This window comes from Chionomys nivalis, chromosome 23, assembly GCF_950005125.1.
Source record: "Chionomys nivalis chromosome 23, mChiNiv1.1, whole genome shotgun sequence".
In the NCBI taxonomy this organism is placed as follows: domain Eukaryota; kingdom Metazoa; phylum Chordata; class Mammalia; order Rodentia; family Cricetidae; genus Chionomys; species Chionomys nivalis.
The window spans coordinates 26,819,242-26,845,456 of NC_080108.1; the positions used below are offsets into that span (position 1 = coordinate 26,819,242).

The 26,215-nt window shown below is 43.8% G+C and overlaps 1 protein-coding gene across 1 annotated transcript in view; it reads right to left on the reverse strand.

Annotated features, from left to right (window-relative positions):
* Positions 1 to 16,760, reverse strand: part of Tars3 (threonyl-tRNA synthetase 3) — a 43,705-nt gene extending 26,945 nt beyond the window's left edge. The window contains exons 1-8 of the mRNA XM_057756499.1: positions 16,423 to 16,760; positions 15,300 to 15,368; positions 14,240 to 14,430; positions 10,072 to 10,195; positions 6,385 to 6,506; positions 4,118 to 4,235; positions 2,325 to 2,389; positions 1,270 to 1,348 (exon numbers count right to left, since the gene is read on the reverse strand). Coding sequence (XP_057612482.1) covers positions 1,270 to 1,348; positions 2,325 to 2,389; positions 4,118 to 4,235; positions 6,385 to 6,506; positions 10,072 to 10,195; positions 14,240 to 14,430; positions 15,300 to 15,368; positions 16,423 to 16,692 — 1,038 coding nt within the window. The 5' untranslated portion in view covers positions 16,693 to 16,760. The remainder of the gene's footprint in view (positions 1 to 1,269; positions 1,349 to 2,324; positions 2,390 to 4,117; positions 4,236 to 6,384; positions 6,507 to 10,071; positions 10,196 to 14,239; positions 14,431 to 15,299; positions 15,369 to 16,422) is intronic.
* Between the last annotated feature and the right edge of the window lie 9,455 nt (positions 16,761 to 26,215).

Sequence of the window (26,215 nt, forward strand, 5' to 3'; positions counted from 1 at the left end):
AAGGCATTGCTTTTTTAAAAACCAAACGTTTGGCAGTAACACCATTCTACAACATATATGCAATTTCCCCTTATAAAATTTGTAATGCTCAGTTACAGATATCTTTGTAGTACTTGGAAAAGTTTAAATTGGGTCTAATAAGAACCTTCTCATCCAAATTATAGCACTAATCAGTAAATTGCACAAAGAGTCTGCTGTGGCTTCTAGGAATGAAAGTGATGGAGAACAGGAAGGAGGAGGCTGAGGAACCAGAAAAGGCAGAGGTCCATGAAAGTGTCAACCTCTCTGGTCTGTGGCTCAAGGGGACGGGCATCACTGGGTGATGGATAATTAATACCCATGTTTCTCCTTGAGAAAACCAAGGTCCAGAAAGGCTAGGACTTCAAAGTCAGCCCCACTGCATATGATTGCCGGGGCCCAGTTCCACTCCTGCTTTTCTCTTCTGCCTGTGGTACAGTAGTCTACAAGCAGAAAGATGCTCTTGTTCTCACTGGGCAATGAAAGACATCCACTGCACAGCTGTCCTTGGTGTTAGCTCTGCCTCCTCCACAGACACCTAAATCTGCAGACACGCGAGTCTCTATATAAAATGGTGCATTTGCACATAACCTGTACAAGGTCCTGAACACTTTAAACCATCTCTAGAGTACCTAATGCAAAATAAATGTTGTGTAAGTATCTGTTGCAATGTGTCATTTAGAAATTAAGACATCACTACCACCCCACTCCCACCATCCCCCAAGCCCATGTGCACAATCTATACACATTCAGCATAGGCACAATTTGTTTTTCAAATAGTTCATCTAGCAGTTTATTAATCTACATATATTAAACCTGCAAATATTGGGGCATCTAAATAAGGAGCAATATACTTTAAAACTGTATAGACGTCTAGAAGGATGGCTCAGTAGTTAAGAGCATTTGCTACTCTTGCAGAAGATCTGACTTCAGTTCCTAGCACCCACACTGGGCAGTAACTTCAGTGACCTCTGCAGGGACACATACATACACACACGCATGCATGCACAATAAACATAAATCTCTAAGAAACGGCAACATCAAAAGATATGTATCACAGTATTTTCTAAATAAGATTAAAAATCAAAAGCTATATAGTGTTTTAATTATCAAGACTCTAAGACATTACTTTTAGTGAAATAAGAATGAAGAGTTTAAAATACCATCTTGTTCAGACTATAGAAGATGTGACTGAAATCCCTTATGAAGTTTTTGTCTGCGATATTTATAAACTTAAAAAAAAATCCTTACCTTGAAAATTTTTATGGCTTTAATTTTTCCAGTGTGTCTTACATGGGGGCCTTTGCAAAGGTCAATTAGTGGACCACACCTATAATAAAAGATTGAAGACAGGCCCAGACATATTTATAACTTTTTGGACTGTTCACTATAAACCGCATTAACTTAATGCCCCAATTAGCAATAACTGTCAATTTGACACAACCTAGAATCACCCGAAACAGTGTTTAACTGAGTAATTGTCTTTATCAGGTTGATCTGTGGACTTGTGTATGAGGGATTGTCTTGTCTTAGCTGATGCAGCAGGGCCCAGCCCAGCATGGGAAGACCTTCCTGGGTAGGTGGTCATGGGGCATGTAAGAAATCAGCAGAGAGCAAGTCAGGAAGCAGGGTCTCTCTCTCTCTCTCTCTCTCTCTCTCTCTCTTTCTGGTTCTTCCTTCCTTTCTTCTTTCTTCCTTTCTTCATTTCCTTCCTTCCTCCCTTCTTTCCCTTCCTTTCTGTTTTTGTTTGTTGTTATTCTTTTTTTAACAAACATATAGTCCTGGCTGTACTGGAACTCAATGTGTAGAGAAGAGTGGCCTTGAAGACAGAGCTCTGCCTGCCTCTACCTCCCTTCTGCATGGTTTCTTCTTCAAGTGCCTGCTTGGGTTCCTGCCTTGACTTCCTTCAGTGACTGGCTGTGACCCACAGATGTGGGCCAAATAAAGTGTTCCCTCCACTAACTAGCTTTTGCTCAGCTGGCGTGTTTTATCACAACCGCAGGAAGGCAGCCAGGGCACACAGGTTTTAGATGAAAGGATGCACTCTTCACATGTATGGAGTAAGCTTTAATTCAGGGTCAGTGAGAGGAGGGACCCATCGAGCCTCAGACCACATCGTTCTCTCTATGCAAATTCGAACTCCTCAGAAAATCTTCTGAAGACACTGTGTGTGCAGAGACATTTTTTTTAACTGTCCCAACACTGTGGTAAAACCAGAGAGCCATCCTGTTCCCCACCAGGACTTGGGGCTGCTGCTGCTAAGTTCCAGGACCCCGCTGAGCCACTTAAAGCTGGTGCACACAAACCTGTAAACAGTGGTTGTTGGAGTGTCGACTTTCTCCTTCAGAATCCGGCACTTAAATTTATTGTACTACAAAGAAAATGTTATATATTATTATAAAAATGTTTTAACAGGAAAATTATTTTTTGAAAAGCTCTGAGAGATGCTTACTCTGTTCAAGGTATTGGGACCCTATGGACAAGCTGTACTCAGAGAATGAACACACGATCTCTGGGTTTCATGTGGTTTCCCCTTCCCTCTCTTCTCCTCTCCATGCTTCCCTGGGGCCACCCGGGAGCACTGCATTAAACATGGGCATCTTTTTATTTGGTCTGATTGGGATTATTTGTGTTGGCGAAGAAGGTCATCTAAGAAAATAGTTAACAATAAGCTCATAGGGAGTGGCACTATTAGGAAGTACTGTTAGGAATATTATTTTAAGGTGTGCTACTTTTGTTTATGTTGCATTTGGTTAACTCTTTGAAGATGTGCTACTTTGCCTGTCTAGAACACTGATGGTCTGATAAAGATCTGAACGGCCAATGGCGAGGCAGGAGAGAGGACAGGCGGGGCTGGCAGGCAGAGAGAATAGACAGAAGGAGAAATCTGAGAAGAGGGTTCCGAGTAGCCTGAGGAGGAGGAGGAGGACATCAGGGGCCGGGCACCCAGCTACATGGTGATCCACGGAGTAAGAGTAAGACATAAAGATGAGAAGACAAACACAGGGGCCAAAGGGTAGAAGGGATAATATAAGTTTTTTAAAAAGTGGGCAAGAAACAAGCCAAGCTAAGGCCAGATGTTTATAACTAAGAATAAGCCTCCATGTGTGATTCATTTGGGAGTTGGGTGTCGGCCCCCCAAAAGAGTTCAGAGAGCATCATAACACAGTCTTACAATGAGACATGGCCTTGTTGGAAGAAGTGTGTCACTGTGAGGGCTGGCATTGAGGTGTCCCTTACTCAAGCTACGCCTAGTTCAGACCACTTCCTGTGGCCTGCAGGTCAAGATGTAGAACTCTCAGCCCCTTCTCCAACACCAAATCTGCCTGGACACACCAGGCTGATAATGGACTGAACAACTGAAAATATAAGCCATCTCAATTAAATGTTTTCCTTGATAAGAGTTGCCATGGTCATGGTGTCTCTTCACAGCAATAGAAACCCTAACTAAGACAGTTACTTTTACATATTTTACCACACAAAAAGGAATAATTGTACCTTTAACCAAAACCATCTAGCTCTTAAATTCAAGCTGCTAAACTGACAATGTTGTACTTTCAAAGTATGAGTTTTCTTTGATATGTATGATTTAGAAGAAAAAAATAAAATTTATTTAAAGTGCCATTGGTCTAAAAAGAGACAATCCTTAAAGTTTCATGCAAGTCACTCTAGTTTAAACATTTAAAATAAACAAGAAAATTAATTAAAATTCAATTCTCAGCAACCAAATGGTGGCTCACAGCCATCTGTAATGAGATCTGGTGCCCTCTTCTGACATACAGGCATACATGGAGGCAGAACTCTGTGTACATAATAAATAAATAAATCTTTAAAGAAAACTAGTCTAAGCCGGGCGGTGGTGGCGCACGCCTTTAATCCCAGCACTCGGGAGGCAGAGGCAGGCGGATCTCTGTGAGTTCGAGACCAGCCTGGTCTACAAGAGCTAGTTCCAGGACAGGCTCCAAAACCACAGAGAAACCCTGTCTCGAAAAACCAAAAAAAAAAAAAAAAAAAAAAAAAAAAAGAAAACTAGTCTATGTTAACAGCTTTTAATATTGCTTTCTAGTGAGAGAATTTTATGCTAAGTTTTCCCAGTTACCTTAAACATTTCCAGTAGTGAGTCCTTTCTGACTTCCAATCTTTCAAATGGTTGCTTCTCTTTGATGATAGATTTACATATATTCTCCAGGGCAGACAACTCAGTGCTGGACACCACTCTAAAAAACAAAGAAGAGATCCTGAGCTTCAGTACGATCTTCCAGATGCCACTCACCTCTTCCTCCTTGGTCCTGTGCCCTTCACTACTAATTAACAAGCTTTCTAAACCGAGTTGGTGGTTCAGGCATGTGTACTTTTGTTCAGAAACCTGTATGACGGGCTCCCCATATCCCTGCCCTCGGTGGCTGGCAGGATCTAGCCTCAGAGGAAGGTTGAGAGCCACTGCCTTAGACTGTCAGGTAAATAGTCAAAACGCTCTTGCTGCCCACATGAAACTGGAGGTATGGTAACGAGAGAGAGCACTGTATATGCTACTGTGATAAGAGAGTGTCTTATCACTAACTGTGCCTTAACTGTACTAATGACATGAAGGGGCCTCCAGAGACTAAGGCATTTCTAGAGGTGTGGAACGTTAGCCACCAAACCTCACTCCAGAAAGGGAGAAGGGACAGAGGAGTCTATCATCAGTGGCCAATGATTATACTGAATATGTACATGTTACAAAACATTCATTGAAAATTATTGAACAACAAGGTACCAAGCAGGTGGTACAGCCCAAGAGACCTGGGAAACACCACACCCTTTCAGTCTGCTCATCTGTACCCTCTGGAGCAGTCTACTAACTACTGAACCCAATTAGTGGGCAGTGGGTCAGACAGTAGAAGCCTCAGCTTGTGATTGGCATCAGCACTGTGGCAGCCTTATAGGGCTGAGACTTGAGCTGAAGGTCTGGGTTAATACCTGGTTGGTATCAGTAGTTTCATGGGGAAAACAGACAAAAACTCAAGACAAAAAAAAAAAACCTCATATACTTAGGGTCAAAATATTATAAATAAACACACTCTAAACCAGTGGTTCTCGACCTTCCAATGCTCTGACCCTTTAACACACTCTAGTCCAGTGTCCTCAGCCTTCCCAATGCTCTGACCCTTAAATACAGTTCCTCATGGCGTGCTGACACCAACCATAAAATTATTTCATTGATACTTCATAACTGTAATTTTGCTACTGTTATGAATCATATTGTAAATATCTGATATGCAGGATGTCCGATATGTGACCCCACAGGTTGAGTAGCACTGCTCTAACTTATAAGCAAAACAGTTCAGACTGGAAAAAGACTATAAAAAACCAGTGACATAAGTCAGGTATGGGGGCACATGCCTTTAATCCCAGCATGAGGAAGGCAGCTTGGTCTACATAGTAAATTCCAGGCCAGCCAGGTATATACAGTGAAACTATGTCTCAAAAACAAATAAACAAACAAAAATTAAAAATAAAAACAAGCCAGGCAGTGATGGCACAATTCTTTAATCCCAGTACTCAGGAGGCTGAGGCAAGTGGATCTCTGTGAGTTTGAGGTCAGCCTGGTCTACAGAGTGAGTTCCAAGAGAGCCAGGACTGTTTCACAGAGAAATCCTGTCTTGAAAAAACAAATAAACAAACAAAAAGACAAACAAACAAACAAACAAAAAACCCTAACTACATAATGCCAGACACACTGTTAGGGAGGTCATTACACAGCATGAGGGGTGGGAAAAGGTGAAATGTTCCACATTTGCCCAAGCAAGAGATGCTGTGAGCGTGAGTCAGAGCATAAGTGAGAGAAGATAGAAATGTTTAGGACATAAAACTGGAAAACTAGACAGGGCTGCTAGGTGGGGTGGTGAGGAGCACAGGGGAGTTTGAACTGGACTGGGATGCCGGATATGGGTGTTAGGGAATATAGAAGAACTAGAAGACCCAAAGTTTCAGTTTGGGCCCCTGGTGGTGTCCCTAGGAACTGTGAGAGATACAGAGCAGGGGTGGACAAGGGCAGAGCTGCAGGGCCATGATTCCACACACAGACCCCTGTGAACACCACCAAGTGTGTGAGTTGTTCGGTGAAGTGGACAGTGCCTCGACTGTCGTGGCAGAAGTGACAATTGTTCTCCAGCATGGGGCGGATGATTCTAGTTTGAATTAGTGTCATGCTCTAGCAAGTATGCTGAAAGTTACTCTCCAATCTGAGCGCATTTGAAAAACAGTTTTCATAAACTCAATAACCACTTGATAGTCACACAATACACTATGACTGAGCTATAATATGTAACCATTCTAAAATGGCTTGTACACATGTAATCAGAACCCAACGCTCAGTGGCCTTACCTGTCTTCAATGAACATGTCGTAATAAAATCCATTCTCGATGGGTGGGCCGTAGCACAGGTGGCCCCCATAGTAAAGTTCCATGGCCTCCCCCAGGATGTGCGCACTGGAGTGCCAGTACACCTGCAAGATGTTGACAGACAGGAGAGTTGTCAGCAACCAGAACTGTCACGGGACATCAGGAGCAGTAGAGCAAGAGAATGGCTGTTGAGGGGATAATACTATAATACTGAGAAGAGAGTCTCCAGTGCCTACCTGGATGGGGATGTTCCCTGCATCCTCCCCGCACTCCCGGAGAACTTAGGTCTAGCTCAGAGTCACTTTGCTGAGCACAGCAGCTACAGTGTAGCTGCTCCCCACTTTCCTTCTGTGCCTTTGGCCATTCAGAACCCTGAGCTGAGTAGCCACATGGAAACTGGTGTAGGCTTCGGGTGGGACAGCCTCTCTGAACTCAATACAGAGAAGTGGCTACTTGAGGATATTACCAGAGTCCATGAGACTTCACATCTGTATAGCAGTCTCCCTATGCTGACTAACACATGACTCTGGAAGTCTGAAAGAGTTTGAAAGATGGCTAAGAAGGGAAAGATGAAGTCAGGGAGTGTTGCTGGCTGCTGGAGACCTTGGAGGAATATGTGTTTGGACTAAATTACCATAGTCCAAGGACAGGTTATCAGCCCCACAAATTCAGAAAGCTGAGCTGGTTTCAAATTCCCAAGGAATTAGTATTATTTTAAGGCTAACTAAAACAAATAAAATTAGTTTAGCTTATAAGGAATTAGTTTTAGTTTACCTATGAATTAAAATTAACCAAGTCACCAAATAAATACAGATGACAAACATGAATGATAATTGAGTCCTAGGTCAAAACTTTCTCCTTTGTTAAATTAACTACCACTCAGTAAACCAGAGCAGAAAGGGGTAGCTGCAGAGAAGCTGTGTGTAACCCTAGTCTACTAAAACAGGCTGGACATGCTCTGGGGACAGAGCCAGCGGGAAGTCCTTGCCGCAGAATACCTGGACTCAGGGTGCTGCTGAAATAGCGGGCATTGCCCTTATCTAGGTATTTGTCAGACCAAACAATTGCTAGATACAGGAATATAACAGCTAGTGACAGAAACTGAGACTATTCCCTAGTGGCAGCTCTGCCTACTGGCAGACACACCTCAGTTCTTTGTGTGTTACACCTGAGAGGTGTGGTAGCCATGAGGTGAACATGGCTCAGTAATAAAGAGTAAAGCCTGCATGCACAGTGCAGAAAGGTCTGTGTGCCACGTGTGAGAAGAGGGGAGCTTACCAAGGTCTGAGGGGTAAGGAAGAACCAGTAACATGCAAACCATGGTAAGTGCTTGAGTTTTATGAGCTTAAAGCAGAAACCACTGAGCTCACATTTTAAAACAGCTGGGCAGGAATGGATTTCAGAGACAAACATTAGTGGGCAGTTTGGGCAGTGATGATGAAACTGGCTGAGTGTAGGTTTGTAGCCAGGGGTCATAGAGATGGAGAGAATGAGCAGTTTCTACAGACACTAGGAGGGTGCAGGCTACTGGGCTTCCCATAACTTCAAGATATGACTTGAGGAGAGGAAACAAGTGTGCATAACTGCTGAAGGTCTGGCCTGAGAGAGGTGGGCATGTGGTGGGTATACTCAGATGGGCAGACATCAAAGGAGCAATAGTCAAGAATTTCATGGTGGAATTCTAGCTCAGCATCCCCATGGAGATGGTATTTAGGTGTAACACACAGCACTGAGGTGTATCTACCTGCAGATCACTGAGTATGGACAGTTTATGGACTTGCAGTTTTCCCAAATTTTGTTTGTAAATGTTTCTTTACATTTGAAGGGGGATATTCTATAGAAATGGATACTTTGCATTGGTATGGATCTTGCTTTATTGATATAAATTTAAGGTCAACTTTGTAATACTGTGTATATGTATTTCTGATCTTGATTAAGGTATTATGTTTGTCCAGTTCATTTAAAAATGTAATGTATAATTAAGAAATATAGGTTAATAGATAATCATCTATAATAGTCAAGCTTGTCATGTTAGTTATATTTTCTAGATGGACAGATATGTATTTCAGATGGATAATTATTCTTCAAACCTTTCAAAAACTACAGAATATGGTATTTAAAATGTTTTAAGAAGTTAGGACCTTTCATGACAGCAAGACACATCTGCTCCTGGCAGCATCAATCTACTTCAAGAGGATGAAGGGTATCGAAGAGGCTCCTTATGGAGTTGGTTAGCATTTGGGCAAGAAACTGCTCTTGCCTGTACTGCTTGATGAACTGGACATGAAGGACCTACAGAGAAATGACTGCTGAACTTGCCTAAATGTGAAATGTTCCTTCGCAGTTCCTGCTTCATAAAAGAGTCTGCTAGACATTCTGCAGGAAACAGAAGAATGTGACTGACAAACTGCCAATATAGGTGGAACTGTCTTTAAAATTTCCTGCTTCATGGAAAAGTCTGCTGGATACTATGGGCTGAAGATGGATGCTCCAGAGGTACAGAAGAACTATGGGTGACTGTCCAAGCAGCAAGATGTCTCTGTCAATTGCTTACAATGCACTTCCTGTTTACTTAGGTAATATTATATCCTTCTGGAGTCTTTGATAGAGTTGAAGAATAGATATACTTTTCCTCAATTATGATAAAAGATAAAGTAAATATAAATATTTTAACTGTAATTCTTGCTTGGTACCTGTTTGTTAAAGTTAAAGCCTTCCTTTTTGTTTAAACAGAAAAGGGGAAATGGTTTGGGAGGTCCTTCTGTCTATGTGTTGCTTTTACTGGTTAATGAATAAAGAACTGCTTTGAGCCTATGGCAGGGAAGAACAGAACTAGGTGGGGAAAGCTTGGCTGTATGCTGGGAGGAAGAAGGGTGGAGTCAGGGACACGCCATGTAGCCCAGCAGGAGATAGACACTGAAACTTCCACAGCCAGGTGGCTATACACAGATTAACAGAAATGGGTTAAACTCAGATGTATGAGTTAGCCAATAAGAAGCTAGAGCTAATGGGCTAAACAGTGATTTAATTAATACAGTTTCTATTTGATTTTTTTGGATCTAAGCAGCCAGGAACCAACAAGCGGCCTCCTTTCTACATAAACTCTTTTTTCCAGAAGCTGCTTTTGGTCGTGGTGTTTTAACACAGTAACAAGAAATAACTAATAACCTTGGAATACTTGAATCAGAAATTATACAGCTCTTATCATCCAGAAAGCATAATAATAGAACCTCAGATAACCATAGCTGGGTTTTTATACTGGCAATAAGTCAGTTGAAAGGAGGCTACATGCTAAGATGATATGCATATCAGAGACATGCACTTACTGTATAAAATACTGCATTTACAAGTATTTAAAGGATTTTTCCAAATTCTTTTTTTCTTAATATCTAAAATATTAAATTACAGGTACACACATTTAAGAGTTGACTAGAAATTAATTTTGAATACACACTGATCTAACCTAAGGAAAGTATTATTTTAAGAAATAACAAACATGAGCTACTTATTTGAGTACACATTCTACAAACAGTCATTAGCTATTATTAGATGCCGGGTTGTAATTTTAAATGTTGGAAGACTGAAAGTGTCATCACCCTTGATTTTCATGTGTGGCTTTTCCCATAATTCTTTATCATAAAGATCCAGCTCTGGTTTTCAAACACTTACGGCCTGAGCTTCCTCATTGTCAAACATCAGCAGCTCTACAGTAGAGTCCCCTTCCAATGGGCGGTCCAAATCCCATAGTGCACCGTTCACTTTGGCAATTACTGCATTTTCAGCCAGTTCTCGACTAATAGGAGAAAAATCATTTTGTGGTTAACAATCATCACACTGTAATTTATTGTAAGAAAAAGCTTAAAATAATTATCAGGGCTTAAAAAGGTAGTTAGAAAGTACAAATATGACCTAATAGGATCAAGATCTTTTATTTTGTAGCAATTATTTTATATATAAAAGTCATAAATGTTTGCTATTTTTAAAACTTGAAAAATAAAGAAAGAACAAATAATAAAATTAGGATCTCACATAAATCTTACCCCTTATTCCTAGAAATAACCATTTATAACATTTTGGTACATCACTCCCTAGTCTTTTCTATATCAGTTTCTCATCCATGTTAAAAAAAAAAACTAGTTATGAACATAATTTTATAGCCTTTTTTGTTGCTATGCCATCAGTCAAGAAGTGTCCTGTTTGCCCTGGCTTTTGCTCTTTGGTCTCCTCGGTTTTGCTCTCTTAGGGGACTCATGCAGGCATCTAAGCAATGCTCCTTGTGCCCCCATAAGTGCACAGAAATGGAACGATAGGGTGAGGGCAGGCACCATCACAAGATCTCTGGTAAATACAGTCTGGCACACTTACACTCATCCGAAGTGATTTTCAGATCTTTGTTAGTGTGATACTAAAAACTGGTACTTGATTTCTTTGGTGATTATTTTTATTTTTAATGAATTGTCTGCTTCCTTTACCTACTTTCCACAGACACCGACCTTCCTTCCTTTATATTTTTAAAATAACTTTCATTTATGGTTTGAAAACTACTGAGTAACAAAGTTATAAGAAGAAACCTAGGAAAGCATGGGATGGGAGTGTGGGATACTTGCAATCACATTTCTCAAAAATGACTGCTAACATTTTGATCTATACTCTTCTATAATCTTTTACACATATACCCATACAAAATTTTTAATACTTTCCTTTTGTATATGTTACTTTGTAACACACTTTGTAAAGGCACTATAGCACTGCCTTTATCTGCACACAGACTTCTGAAGCATATTATTTAATCGTTACAAGAAAATCAAGACTTGCTGGGCATCTTGGTTATATTTTGTGGGCTTTGGTTTATTGCTATTGTAATGAACATTCTTGAACACATACATTAGTAGTCAATCCTTTTCTCGGGAAAAAAATTTTCAAAGCAAAACTGTGATGGCAATGGCAATGAACTGTTAGTGGTTTATGACAGGACACAATGCCAAACTTCCCTAACAGCAGAGGCACCAGAGTCCCTTCCCACTGCTCTCAAAGTAGGTGCTGGGAAACTGTACTGGGCCTCAATAGAGTTCTAAGAAACAGGGCATTGCCCCTCTAGAAAAAGGGAAAATACGTGAGGGAAGAATATTACACCCTCTAAAACAATAGGTAGCAACTCCTTTTGGAGTCAAATGATCCTTTCATGAAGGTCCCCTAAGACCATTGGAAAACACATTATGATTCATAACAGTAGCAACATTACAATCATGAAGTAGCAACAAAATAACCATGACATGAAGAACAGCACTAGGAAGGTTGAGAAGCACTACTCTAGAAGGAGGATGGGCCTTCATCTCCAATGAGGGTGGCCCTCGAAGACTGATACTTTCCAAGGTGCCTTGGTAAAGACTGCTCAAACAACGGCAGACAAGCATCCTGATAGCCTACCAAATGAACCTGGGCAGGGTGCAGTCATAGATGGAAACAACCAAAGGCCAAAGAACTTGTTTCTATCCCTGGGGTCCCGGGACTCACTATATATGCGGCCTGATAATGCAGCATGATGTGAACCTGGGCAGTCTTCACCTCACAGTCAGGGGCATTCCTAGCGCCACAGCTAACCTCTCCAGCTGCTCTGTAACATGTGGGGCATCTAAGATGCTTACAGTCTGTAGAACCCAAAGCAATGCCGGTAGGTGAGCCTTCTCAAAGACTTAAATGTCTTCACAAAAGCCTACCCCATGTGGACTAAAACAAATTTATTCTCTAGAATAAAATGTGGGAGTTTCCACAGCTTCGATATCATCCTGAACACAGGCGTCTTCCACCTGCAAACTCTTGAAGGGTGCAGAAATTCTCTGTGACGCGAACAAGGGTGCCTTACCTTCTTAAACACAAGGGTAAGTCCCGTTTACACATCTCCCAGTGCTGTCACCTGCCTCTGTGTGCCGTCTCCCTTTCTCTCTGTCACAGTTAGTATACGACATATACTCAGTGCGTACAACCTCTCACCATGTTCCTTTTACTCTCTTCTGGATACTCGACTCTTTTACTGGATTCCTTCTTAAAATTGTTCTTTTGTGTTTTGCCACACTGTTAGTGTATAACAAAGGGATCTCACCCTTGGGAACAAGGGAACAAGATTGCTCTCTGGGGCCAAGTGTAGCCATGGCTTTTCTGATTCTGGCCCTTTGGGGACCATTGGTTGGCATAACCGTGTTGTTCTTGTTTGGACCAGTGTTTGTAGCACCCTTGTAAAATGTGTGTCTTTTGGGTTACACTAGTTTCAGACTAGACTCCTTGTGATGCAGGGGCGCCAGTAACCCCCTACTACACTCTAGATTCTTCATAGAATTAGCATAGGGTGAGAGTTTCCTGGTCCTCTAGGCAGGGGCTGTGCCCCCCTAATCCCTGTGTAAACAGTTTTGAGGTGACTGAGGTAGGAGTGTAGGGTGCAGTGAGGTGTGTGAGGGCCAGGCTGTAAATTAGCATGTGAAAAGCTGCCCACAGAGAAAGACTAACCCCGCCCCCCCAAGAATGGTGGAGAAAGGCCAAAGATTCAGTGATCCAAAAGCCTGCCTGTGATAGGAAATTTAGAAGGCCCCCCCTTGTGAACTGTGTTTGCCGCTTTGCTCCTAGACAGAAGAGTCCGGAAATCTGGCAGGTGTTCACCAGACTCCAACACTCTCCAATAACACTGTGTAGTGGTTCACCTTGGCTGTCACCTTGAAACGCCTAGAAAGAGGGGGACCTCAGTTGAGGTGCTGCCTCCATCAGATTGGCCTATGGGGTATTTTCCTATTGCTGTAGAAGGGCCCAGCTCACTGCGGGCACTGCCATTCCTGGGCAGGCGGATCTGGGCTGTGCAAGCCAAGGGTGAGCAGCATTCCTCCGTGGTCTCTGTGTCAGTTCCTGCCTCGAGTTGTTCTCGCCCTGGCTTCCTTTCACAACGGACTGTAACCCATAAGCCAAATAAACCCCCGCATCTTTCCCCAAGTCTCTGTTGGTAGTCGTGTTCATCACAGAGACAGGAAGCAAATAGGACAAGCGGGAACTTCCACTAATCAAGATTTTATTCATGTATCCAGGGCCTAGGAAGGATGAGAACCATTCTGTGACTGCCAACAGTAGTGTCACCTTGTGTCTTTAAATTACAAATGAAAAACCATAAAAAATTATGAAGATGACTTGATATATAAATAAAGTCAGTATGAATGGCCTGTCAAGGGTACATTTTTTTTTCTCTAGGATATATTTTTTATTAGAACTTTAAAATTTGGACCTTTTCCATAGGAAGAAATCATGATCCTGTATCCAATTATGTGGTCTTTTTAGGAGTCAGAGGGAAATTTAGTTACTTAATTTAGTTAGCTAGCTGAATAAGAAAAATGGGAATACCAAGCTGCTTGACAAAGGTTCAGTACATGGACAACTGGACTGACCCTTCACTGCCCTTGATGGAATTTGCTACACATTTTTTGCCTGTGTTTTTGACATGCTTAATGTTTGAATTCCTCTAAGGGCCCCTGACCGAAGGCCAGCACTAGCACTGAGGCAATGTAACAATTCTTATCGAAGCTAATAATAAGAACAAAACTCATGGTAGTTCCCTAGGAGAATCAGCTATGCAAGAAATTGAGTCTTCTTTAGAACCTGTTACTTTAGTGGTGTTGGTAAGCATGAGACCCAGGATCTGAAAAAATCATTACTATACTATAGTATTTCCTCTCCAAATATATTCACAACAGGGAGGGAGGGCGGCAGATAAATGCTCAAGGAGCGTGTGTGGGGGGGTGCATGTGTGTGGGTGTCAAGTGTGTGCAAGCGGGCAAGCGCATCTGTGCGGGAGGGCTCTCACCTGATGTCGGCGGCCACCTGGTAAGGCGTCGTTCTCCACCTTTCTCCTTGCACTGTTCTCCCACCAGCCACCCTCACTGTGATGGCGCCGCTTGCGTTCTTCCTTTCCTGGGCAGCAGGTAAGAGCTGATGCTCTGTCTTCAAGGTTTCGAACAGCGTCAGTCTTTCTTTTATAAAACCCGGCTGCTTCACCTGAAAGTCATTGGCTCACAGTAAGGCAGCGGCTCGGCCCACTGAGCTAGCTGCTCGGCAGAGTCCCACTTTGCCTCAGCGGTGCTCACCCTCTCTCCACAGCCCCCTTACCTAACCGCTCTCAGTACTACATGGACCTCTCCCTCTCCCATTGTTTCCAGTATATATAGGCAAGGTTATACAGTATAGCACTTCTTAATATATAACCCTCAGTACCCTCGGGGCTGGATTCCCAGACCCCCATGGATGCCAAAGTCCTTAATAAAGTCCCATTGTACCGGTACATCTTCTCACAGCCTCCCATAAACTTTAAGTCCTCTCCAGATTACAAAAAAAAAAAAAAAAAATACAAGGCTTGGAAAATAGCTGCTATACAATAAATACTATTTGGGGAATAATGACTGACAAAGTCACGACAGAAGCATTTTCCCAAGTATTTTTGGGCTTAAAAATCCACAAATGAAGAACATGTATATCCACATGGCAGGGGAGGGGGTTGGTTGGCTGCGCCTTCCCAGTCTGCCTCTAGTTGTTGGTCTTGCATTTGTCTGATCGACATGGCTAGAGTAACATCCGTGAGGCCATTTCTCTTTGGAGCCTAGCAAGTGCTGAGTCTCCGTAAGCCCTTGCTGCTGTTTTAATAACGTCTTTGGTTTTAAAAGCAGGTAACATGAAAGCAGAGCTGTTATTTCACCTGAAACAGAGTGAATTCCAGCCGGTGACCAGCTTGACTCTACATCAAGAGGTTACTGATCTGGGCCAAACGGTAACTTCATTAGTAATTACGTTCTTACTGCCCCCCAAGTCCTGCAAACCCATGTTTTAAATGACAGCGAACGTTTTATGTTGTTTCCATAGCAACGACTTACCTCCCTGTCAGGCTCACTCTCTTTCAGCCTCTTCTTTTTGGTATCCTTTTCTTGGTTTTGAGTAGGAGGCTGAAAGATAAACAGCACAGCAATGGCAGGTAAGAGAAATACATTCGAAACCCAAGGAAAGAGGGAACCCAGGCAGCTCAAGGCAGGGGGCCCACAGTTTGAGAGTCCCTGCTAGACTGTGGGGACTAAGACCTACTTATAACCCTCAGGGATCAAGTTTCAGAATTCAGCCCTTTCTGTCCAAGGGCATTAAATATATTTGGAGTTTAAAATGCTTCAAATCAAGAGCTGGGGATGTCGCTCAGAAGGAGAGAGAGCACTCACCCAAGCATGCAGGAAGCCCTGGGTTCCATACCCTGGAATATACACTCTCTGTTTCTGTCTCCCCCCCCCCACACACACTAAACTTTCAACAAATAACATCACTGGAAAATGTGTGGATGCCACCAGACTTTCATAGTCTGCCTTTCATAGTTTGCCAGTGCATTTGACAAAGAACTAAAAAGCATGTCAGTTTTAGAAAGCCTTCAGAACTTAGAAAGATACTCTTATAATTTGCATTTAATAATCTTCTAAAAAACATGAAAATATTGTAATCAAATAATCCCGCTAAGCCCTCAAAGTAGACTGCCAAAACAAGACGGTAAAAATAACCTGTCTTGGATAGCATGGAACCAGCCAACAGCGGGAACAGAAATTGCTGGTCCTCTTCCCTTAGGAAACCATGGATCTTAAACACTTTAACAGTCTTTTAAGAAGTTTTATTTGTGACAGTGTCTTGTTGCTGGTCGACCTGGTACTCGCTATTTACCCCTGACCTCAAACTCTCAATCATTTTCCTGACAGCCTCTAGGATTCTGGATTCGAGGCATGCACCTCAGTCATTCCTGCCGCTGGAGGGGGGGAAAGTGTTGCCAGTCTATCCAAAGAAGAGCTGAGAAATGACATCAGCTGATTAATTAGGAGGTTGGTGAAAACCTAGCGGGTCCCCAGGCCGTGGGCAGCGGGCAGGGCGCCGGCGGGGACACACCCTGCAGCCCTGCCCGTGCTGAGGTGCAGAGCTGGAGACCGCTGAGTGCGCCGGGGCCGCGTCCCCAGAAGCCCGCCCGGTTACCTCCTGCGCCGCCGACCGCCCGGCCCCGGGGCCATGCTGCTCGGCCAGGCGGAGCCGCAGGCCAGACAGACGCTGGTGCAGGTCGCGGTTCTCCGCTCGGAGCTGTGCCACCTCGCGCGTCAGGCGCGTGCCCTCGGCTTGTCCCAACTCGGGCCCGCGCAGCTGCTCGTCCCTCAGGCGCTGCACCTCCGCGCACAGCCGACGGATGTCCTCCTCCTGTCGCTGCAGGCGCGAGGCCACGGCCTGAGCCGCCAGGGCCTGGGCCGCCATGGCAGCCTCCCTAAGTCACTCACCGGCGCCCGCCGGCCCAGCTAGAGTGACCAGGCGACGGGGCGGGACGGAGCTGAAGGGCCTCGGGAGGCGGGGTCTGTGGGGCAGCATCACTCTAGGGGAGGGGCGATGGAGGAAGAGGGGCGGGGCGATTGGGGAAGAGGGGCGGGCCTGAGGCTGGATATCCCTGCACGGGGAGGAGCGATGCGCAGACAGGAGGCGGAGCCATGCCTGGGCGACATTGCAGGGGGCCGAGCAATGGGCTATGAGACGAGTTGTTATAAGATGGCGAGGGGCGGGGCCTGAGCCGGGCATCGTAAGGGGCGGGGAGATAGGGGGACCAGGGCGGGGCAACACTGCAAAGGCAAAGTGATGAGATAGGGATGGAGTATAGGCATCAAAGCTGATGGTGATGGGATGGCTGGGCAATACTTCAAGAAGCAAAGAGAATGCGCAGGGGAAGGGGACCATGGATAGGGACGTGGTCAACGTTGGTTGCACTGCAGGGTTGAGAACTAAGCCCTGAACCTAGGCAGTAGAAGTGGGACCACTGGATGGGCTTCTCATGGAGGCGTGTCCAGGTGCTACAAATGTAAGGAGTACATGAACCTGAGAACATACAATAACAACCATCTACATTGACAAGAACAAAAGGATGGAAGTTATCAATTAAAAACTCTAGGAAATGGCCAGCAGGACAACACAATGATGATATCAAAGAAAACTTCACATAGTTGCTCCCCAATGTTCATGGATATTGGTTCATGGGGAAGAGCCCTTCTCCAAAGATATCCCACAGATGCTTGTCTTTCACGTAAAATGTCCAAATATTTGCATTTGACTTGTGCACTCAGTCCTTGCATCATTTCTGGTGCCAAACAGCACCTACCAGTGTAACTGGGTGTGAACTGCAGTGCTGTGTAGGAAGAGGGAGAAGAGAAGAGTGTGCATGACAAACGGCTTCCATCTCTCCAGACGCTTCCAGGCTGCGGTCTGCTGATCTAAGAAGCAGAATGAATAGAAGCAAGGACCTGTTGTATACATGTCTCTTCCAACTCGGCAATCTCACTGCTGCGAATTTACTCTGAAGATACGTTTCTAAGAACACAGACCTGCATTTGTACAAAAATTCAACTTAGGCCGGGCGGTGGTGGCGCACGCCTTTAATCCTAGCACTTGGGAGGCAGAGGCAGGCGGATCTCTGTGAGTTCGAGACCAGCCTGGTCTACAAGAGCTAGTTCCAGGACAGGCTCCAAAAACCACAGAGAAACCCTGTCTTGAAAAACCAAAAAAAAAAAAAAAAAAAAATTCGACTTAGGGTTATTTGTGGTTGTAAAATTCCATAGGAGATGGGTATCATCAGTTATAACACACAGACTCGATGGAATACTGGGTAGCTGTTCAGAAGGCATTAGGGAGATCTCTCTAAATCGATATGGAGTCATTTCCTGGAAGTACAGTGACATGAGAAAGCTAAGCTCGAAATAGCTTTTGTGACATGTTACGTCATGCAAGAAAGAAGAGAAAATAGAGCATGTCTACAGACAGAAACTCGGAGCAGACTAGCAGGCAGTGAGGTCAGCTATCTACAGAGGACCAGGAGAGGAGAAACGGGTGGGAGTGACGCCTGAGGACCACACTTCTCTGGCTGCATCCTTTGTAGCCTTGACTTCTGAAGGCCTATAGTCTTCGTACTTAAAACTGAAAAAGTACCAGATACATGGAGAGCAAATTGAAGCAAATTTAAACTCAAACGACCGTCATCCAAACTGAAGACAGTAGAGAGGAGAAAAGGATGAGCAACTTTCAAGAGTCTTGGCCGAGGAAGCGTGGAAGAACTGTGAGGAAATACTGACATCATTTTAGGACAACTGAGCTCAGTCAAACAAGACCGAGTGCCTGACTCAGGGGTCTAGCATTCTCGCTGAGGAAGAAAGATATTGTGGAAGGAGACGAGTGAAGAAGTGGATACCCAGTGGCGGTTAGGGCATCCGGCGTCAAGGACTTGCCCTCTCACGCCTCTCCAGAGTAGAAGAGACAGAGCTCCTGGGAGGAAGGGCTATATCGAGGCTGGGGCGTGTGGATGGGAGATAAGACTGGAGGAGCCTGTCTTAATGGAGATTAAGGGAGGGCTTCTCATTACATGAGAACAATATGTCACAAGAAGACAGGGCTCACATAGGGCTTTGACGGACAAAATTGGAGCCATTTGGACATAAAAGTGATTAAGTACAATAATGAATTATAAGCCACTGAAAAACACTTATCCATATATTCATACAAATAATTCTTTGAAACCAAAAGAGAAGCAGAGCTGAGCTCGTGAACCCATGTCAAAAACTAAATGGAAAATCAGCAAGCAAAACACTTAACTTCATGAAATAAAAATAAACATTTTTAATTAAAAATATTGACATCTTAGAAGACCAAGCCCATAGAAAAATTCCAAATTAAAGAGAACCGTTGTCATGACAACCAAATGCAATATCTAATCATACACTGACTCCTGGGTGGGATAAACACTGTGGGTGGTGCTATCCCTTGCCAGATGGTCCTAAACTATATAAAAGGTAAGCTGAGCAAGCCAATGAGGAGCATTATTCCATGGCTTCTGCTTCACTCTCTGCCTCCAGATTCCTGTGTTGAGTTCCTGATTTCCCCTCGTGAAGGACAATAAGCTGTAAAATGAAGCAAACACTTTCCTCTGTAGGTGGCTTTTGGTCAGAGCGTTCTATTGCAGCAATAACAAGAGCAAGCTAAGACAGCCAGAGAAGACACTATCTGTAATCTTCGCTTAAAAAAAAAATCAGGCTGAGGAATTATATCTAGTCACAATGGAACTATGTACAAATGGATCAAGAAAGAAAGAGTGAGCAGATGGTACAGGGAAGTTAAAATAGCAACAAATGTAAGATTTTTGTCTTTAGTTAGGGTTACGATGAAACACCGCAACCAAAAGCAAGTTGGGGAGGAAAGAGTTTATTTGGTTTCCACTTCCATATTGCTATTCAGTCCTGAAGGAAGTCAGGACAGGAAGTCAAACAGGGCAGGAACCTGAGGCAGGAGCTGATACAGAGGCCATGGAGGAGTGCTGTTTCCTGACTTGCTCATCATGGCTTACTCAGCCTGCTTTCTTACAGAACCCAGGACCATCCAGTCCAGGGATGGCACCACCTGCGATGGGCTGGGCCCTCCCCCATCAGTCACTAATTAAGAAAATGCTCTACAGGCTTGCCTATATCCTGATCTTAAGGAGGCACATTCCTAATTGAGATTCCCTCCTCTCAGATGACTTTGGTTTGCCTCCAGTTGACATAAAACTAGCCAGCACACTTCTTAAAAATGTCTGTCTGATTATGCTCCACCCATGGGTAAAGGCTGCAAGCGCTTCCCACCTCAAACAAAGCATGTTAATTCCTTTTGATGTTGCTGTGATAGAATAGATGGATAGAAAGCACCTTAAGGGTGGAAGGGTTCATTTTGGCTCAAAATGAACAATTCAAAGTTCCAAGGGACAGCTAGTGATGGTGGGGACGGCCTAGTAGAGATGAATGCCCAGGCTCAGCTCACCCTCTTCCCTTTTATACAGTCTAGGATCTTAGGACAGAAAATGGTACCACCCGCAGGGAACAGAACAGTTTTTTCCAACATCAATGAACCAATTCCAAATAATCCTCAATGGGCATGCCCAGAGATCGCCCATGTGATTCTATATCTCAGCAAGGTGAGGTTGAGATGAACTCACCACATGCAGAACCTACCAGCCAGCAAGACGAGGTGCCCAGTGCTCTCTAACACTGGCCATGTCTGACCCCACCCGACACCCTGAAACCCCTCGTGCTAATTAGCCAAGCTCTCAGATCCTCAACGCTACTCTTTCTAGGTACTCATTAATATTGTCTGTCCTCTCTCAATATCTGACTTCCTTTCAACTTCGTTAAAATCAGTGTGTGTGTGTGTGTGTGTCTACATTGTACGTGGAAGTCAGAGGGCATCAGGACCCAGTTCTTTCCTTCTACTGAATAGGTTTGGCAGCAAACACCCTCACACACTGAGCCATCAATCCCGTATCTAATCTATTTTCAGCCTGGATGTTTTAGCTCAGGCTCTCCCTCCCCTACTCTATTTGAAGCAGCCCTGCCCATATTCCTTCCAGCTATGTGGTATCACTAGTTCATGCATTTGCCTGTTTGATTTTTACCTGACCCTACCTGTACCTCTTCCTTGCAGCTGGGAGCTTGGCTATCTTATCATCATTATTCTCTATTACACATCCAGCATCGATAAAGTGGGTTGCTGTGTAAAACCTTTGAGTAAAATTGGCCTGCCACAAATACGTGTTGCCAGGGTCTGGGGTGGGGTGCGGATGGAGAACAGACGTGTCTAGGACGGTGAAGCAGTTCTTTGTGGTAGTATGGGGTGGACAGTTGTCGTTCCTTCTTCCAAACACATGGACCGCACACTACAGAGTGAGCCTGGCTGTGCCAGGGCCCTGGATAGTGATGTCACTGGAGCAGTGCAGACTGCTGGGAGATGTGCCAACGCGTGAGGTCACTTGTGGGCTGGGACGTGGACAAAAAGTGAGGGCACATGTGGGCAGGGATGTGAAAAGTCTGTACTTTTTCCTGAACTTCGCCAGGAGCACAAGAGAGCTACAAATCACTAACTAAAAAAATAAAAAGAACTAAAAACCAACAAACCTATGAGACCAGAGGCCACAAAATACCACCAGATGGCACCATTTCTCTCAGTAGTTTCAATGAGGACTCCAATTAGGGAAGTTGCTGGTGCTGAGAACAGCTGGGATTTCGGCTTCCCTGCCTTAGCTCTGAAGCTCATAGGCCTTCACTGTATCGTCACATTCAGCCCCTCTGTGTACTTTCAATGGGTTTTTATTAAGTGTAGATTTTATTACTACTCAGATAAGGGAAAGCCAACAGATCAGCGGACCACCTTATTGGGAAGATGGCTCATTCCAGCACTCAAGAGAAAGCACATCCCAGCTGGAAACAAGGGGGGGGGGAGATGAAGATGTAGCCAGAGTTTTATTGTGGTTTCTATGGCAACAACGGATATTTGGTTTAGGATTGGCAGGTTCGGATGATTTTAGGGCTCTGGGGCAAGTATAGGGGCTGTTCCTTGTGGCTAGTACTAGGGATAAGGCCAAGTGGCCAATGGCCCCACATCTAAGAACCTGGTAAAGGGTGGTTGGGGTGAGCTCTGGATTGATTAGCTTGCTCATGAAAAGTGAACTTTCCTGACAGTTCTTTGCTATCTCCAGGAGTTGACTAATATAGGAGGGGTGTTTCTCCAGGGTCAGCAAAGCAATTTATCACACCATGCAAACCCAGGATTGAAGCCACAGTCAAGCGAAGTATTTCCTTGTGAACCTTCAGATCATTCGAGGGAGTTTGAATTTACTGCCGAGCAAATCTTCCAGACATGTGCTATAGAAAAAGCTCTGATTTCTTTTCGAACCCAAACCAGCAAGGATGTTTGCCAGTTCCCTGCAACACTGGAGCTTCAGATGGCTTCTCATGACAGGCTCATGGTCACATGAGGGCTGAGGGCGGGACAAGGACCCTGCTGCCACGATTCCCCTGTCTGCAGAAACGCAGCGGACCAGGACAAGAGTCTGCCTATAAGGAGCAGCCAACCAGGATGCTGCCCTGAGGTGACGCCAGGGACACAGAGTTTCCAGGTGGCTGTAAACATGAAGACTGACTGGGCACAACTGTATTATAGCTGCACAATCTTGAGTGACACATTGTTTGTGGCAGCAGCCAGCTCCCAACCAGCAATAATCCCTTCTCCTAATCTGGTCTCATTAAATGGTTACTAGGCTTAGATCAGTGGACAGGAGTTCTGGATGGGACTGAGCTACTTAATCAAAGGATCTCTTGGAATTTTTTTTTTAATTTCTTTAAAAATGAAAGGACTATGATCTTAAGAAACTGTGCAGGAGATGGCTTCATAAAACAGAAGGGCTCTTATAGTTATACTACAGCTGGCTTTGACTCCCCACCTCTACTTCTAGGGCTTTACTGCAAGCCCCCAAATGTGTGGTGGGGCATGCACCCATCACATATAGGTAGCAGTGTACCTCCCTGGTACGGATACCAATATTATGATTTAAGTTCAGTTTGTGAGCGTGGCAGGCTCATTATGTCAAAAAGCATCAATTGTAGCCGGGCGGTGGTGGCACATGCCTTTAATCCCAGCACTTGGGAGGCAGAGGCGGGCGGATCTCTGGGAGTGCGAGGCCAGCCTGGTCTACAAGAGCTAGTTCCGGGACAGGCACCAAAGCACCAAAGCTACAGAGAAACCCTGTCTCGAAAAACCAAAAAAAAAAAAAAAAGAATCAATTGTGGCATGAAGTACTAAGAAGATGATTATTTGGAGTAGGGAGGAAGAATGGGAATTAAATGGACTTCATCTAGGCTGTCTGCTGTGTATGCTTTGAAGTTGGCTGCTGCAAGGGGTTAAGGGTTAATGAGTGTAGCACAATCCTCTTGGGTCAAGACCATCTTTGCCGCATTCTCCCTGGAGTTGATCCGATGCCCCCCTTCTCCCTGCGGACCTACATCAACTCCAAACAGCAGGATGTCTTTGCTTCTAGGTATCTGAGTGTGTGGGTCTCTGAGACACCTCGGAGCAGCAGCCACCAGGAGGGAGACGTGTCACCAACTCGACATGGCCCAGTATGCTGGAGAGAGGAGTCAACTCTTGGTTTTATTCCTGTGAAACAAGAACACAGAGGGAGAAGGAAACGAGGAACCGATGGCTCTCAGATATACTGCAGAGGTACAAAGAGCAGATACTGAAGGACATCCCCCTGGGCCAGGTACTCCCCTACTTGGTATATGATGGTGTATTCTCCCTAAAAGAATACAGAGAGATCCTCTCACGGGACGGCTACCCAGAAAGAGTAGAGTGCTTTCTCCTGAGACTTTTCTCCAAAGGTCCAGGGGCTTTCTGTGCCTTCTGCTCTCATCTGGAAGAGTTCAGCCCTTACCTGCTCACCTCACTTTTCCTTTATTACCAAGGTAAGAACACGATTCACTCTAGAGATAATAAATGTAACAAAGATGGCCTGATCCAGACTTCTGTAACAACCCAGGCTCACACTATGGAATAAGAATCTCAACACAGCATTGATTTAGAGCTCACTAAAAATGTACAGATTGCTACCAAAAAGAAATTCACAGCGTAGAAACAGATACTATGATACAAAAGAAAATCATGCACAGCTCCTGACACAGCCTGGGGGTATCTACCTATCTAAAAGACTTCTATCTTTCTTCTTTCAATGATGATTTCAAGTGCAAGCTAGCAAGTGCCGATGGGTTAAGGAAGGAAGCCAGGCTGAAATTTTGCTCACAAGAAAAAAAAAAACCCAAATATTATGATGCTTCTAGGCTGAAATTTTGTTCACAAGAAAAAAACCCCAAATATTATGATGCTTCTTCAAAAATATCAGAGTTATCATATGACTCAGCAGTTCTACTCCTGGGCATCCACCCAGAAGAAATGAACATGTGTCCACCCAAAGACCTGCATAACAATACAGACAGGAGCATTGTTCATGGCTGTCCCAAACAGAAATATTCCACATGTTCGTCAACTGACGAAAAATGAATTGTGGTCTGTACAAAGGGAGCCCTGCAGTTGACTCATCCAACTTCTCGACTTCGTCCTTCTACAAAGAAAGGACTATATACTGCTGAGGTGTGTTTGGGCCGCCTAAGACATGAATGCAAATAAGGGGGGAGATGGATTGGAAGAGGAAAACGAGACAAAGCCTGGCTTAGGAAAGTGGCGGTGACATGTGTTCTGGGGTAGCAGCAGGACCAGTGGGGACAGAGGAAAGAGAGGGGACTGCCCTTTGCGAGGCTGTGGGCTGCAGGAGCTTGCAGCAGGAGGTCTGGATAATCTGGAGTGGTGTTTGGTTGCTGAGTTCCATTTGTCTGTGACTGAATCACAAGGGCCCAGCTTTCTAGAAGTGTCTGAAGATTTGTCTCTGTAGGAAGTGTCCTCAGCTTTTAGGGTCATCATTGTGGATTTCAGGTTATGGTAGAGGTAGGTTTCCCATCCTACAGCCTTGTAGCTCTCAAGAAAATAGTATAGAGTCAGTAGACCTATCATGTCTAGATCAGTATTTATGAGCAACTTCTTCCATTAGGATATAATGTAATATAAATTTCTATGTTATAGACGTGTATGGGTCTGATCATTTATCCATTTTTCTGTCTAACTGCACAGTGTCTACTGTGTATTAATGCACTATGATCACTGAAATATATAAAATATGAAATTATATGGCCAAATATTTTATTGTTACTGAATATTTATTATACCTTTGAAAACTGATTCAGTGTAATTATTCAGTGTAATTTAAAATACTGATAAGTAAAACATGAGCTAGAGATCTATTGCAGTGACTATGTAATATTTTAGGTGAGGAGCAAACACAGAGTGAGTTTGGTTCATTTCTCTATGTCCTTTTTTTATCCAAAGAAATAACCAAGAATGGGAAGGAAGAGAACTGGGAGAACAGTTCAGCTGAGATTTTTACTGTATCTTTAATATAGTATTCTTTAAGACAATTCTAAAATATATGTGTCAAAATGTGGTGTGCACCCTTGTAACCCGAGCACTTGGGAAGCAGAAGCAGACAAACTTTGAGTTCGAGGCCAGCCAGGTCTACAGGGTGCATTCCAGGATGACCAGGGCTACACAGATAAACACTGTCTTGAAACATCAAAAAAGTCTAGAACTAGAAACATGGGTTCCCATCACATTATTTTCCGTATTTCCCTGCACATTTTAAAGTGTTATTAAGCAAAAGTAAAAATAAATAAATGAATGAAATAAAGAAAAGAACTTATTTATTTTAATTTGAGGGGTAGCAAGAAGGCTCAGAGAGGTCAAAGCGCTTGCTGTGCAAGCCTGGAGACCAGAGTTCAAATCTCATTAGCCAAGGAAAGGTGGAAGGAAAGAGCCAACTCCACAAAGTTGTCCAGTGGCTTCCACATACCCTGACATGCCCCCATCATATGCACACAGACAGTAATAAATAAATCCATACACAAATAATGTTTTATTTGAAAATTAAATAATCTGATTATAATTACACAAATTGCACACCGGATAGAATCTTGTGGAAATGCAAACATACCATGACAAACACCATAAAGACCAAGGGAATATGAATAACATCTGTAATTCAGTGTTGTGCCAACTTCAATTTCCTGATTGAAATCAGTGTAAAGTTATTTTTTTAAAATGCTATTATTAAGAAAAGTAGAGAAAAGCCTACATGGGATTTCTCAGTGTTATTTTTGAAATGTCTATGGAACTCTAAAATGACTTAAAATTAAAAAGTTGCAAAGGAAAGATAATAGCAATGATATAATCAAAATGGAATTGGAGAGCAATTCTTGTTTTTATTTTGTGACACAGATTTTTGTTATGTAGGCCAAGCTATCCTCAAATTCATGATCCTCCTGCCTCAGCCTCCCCA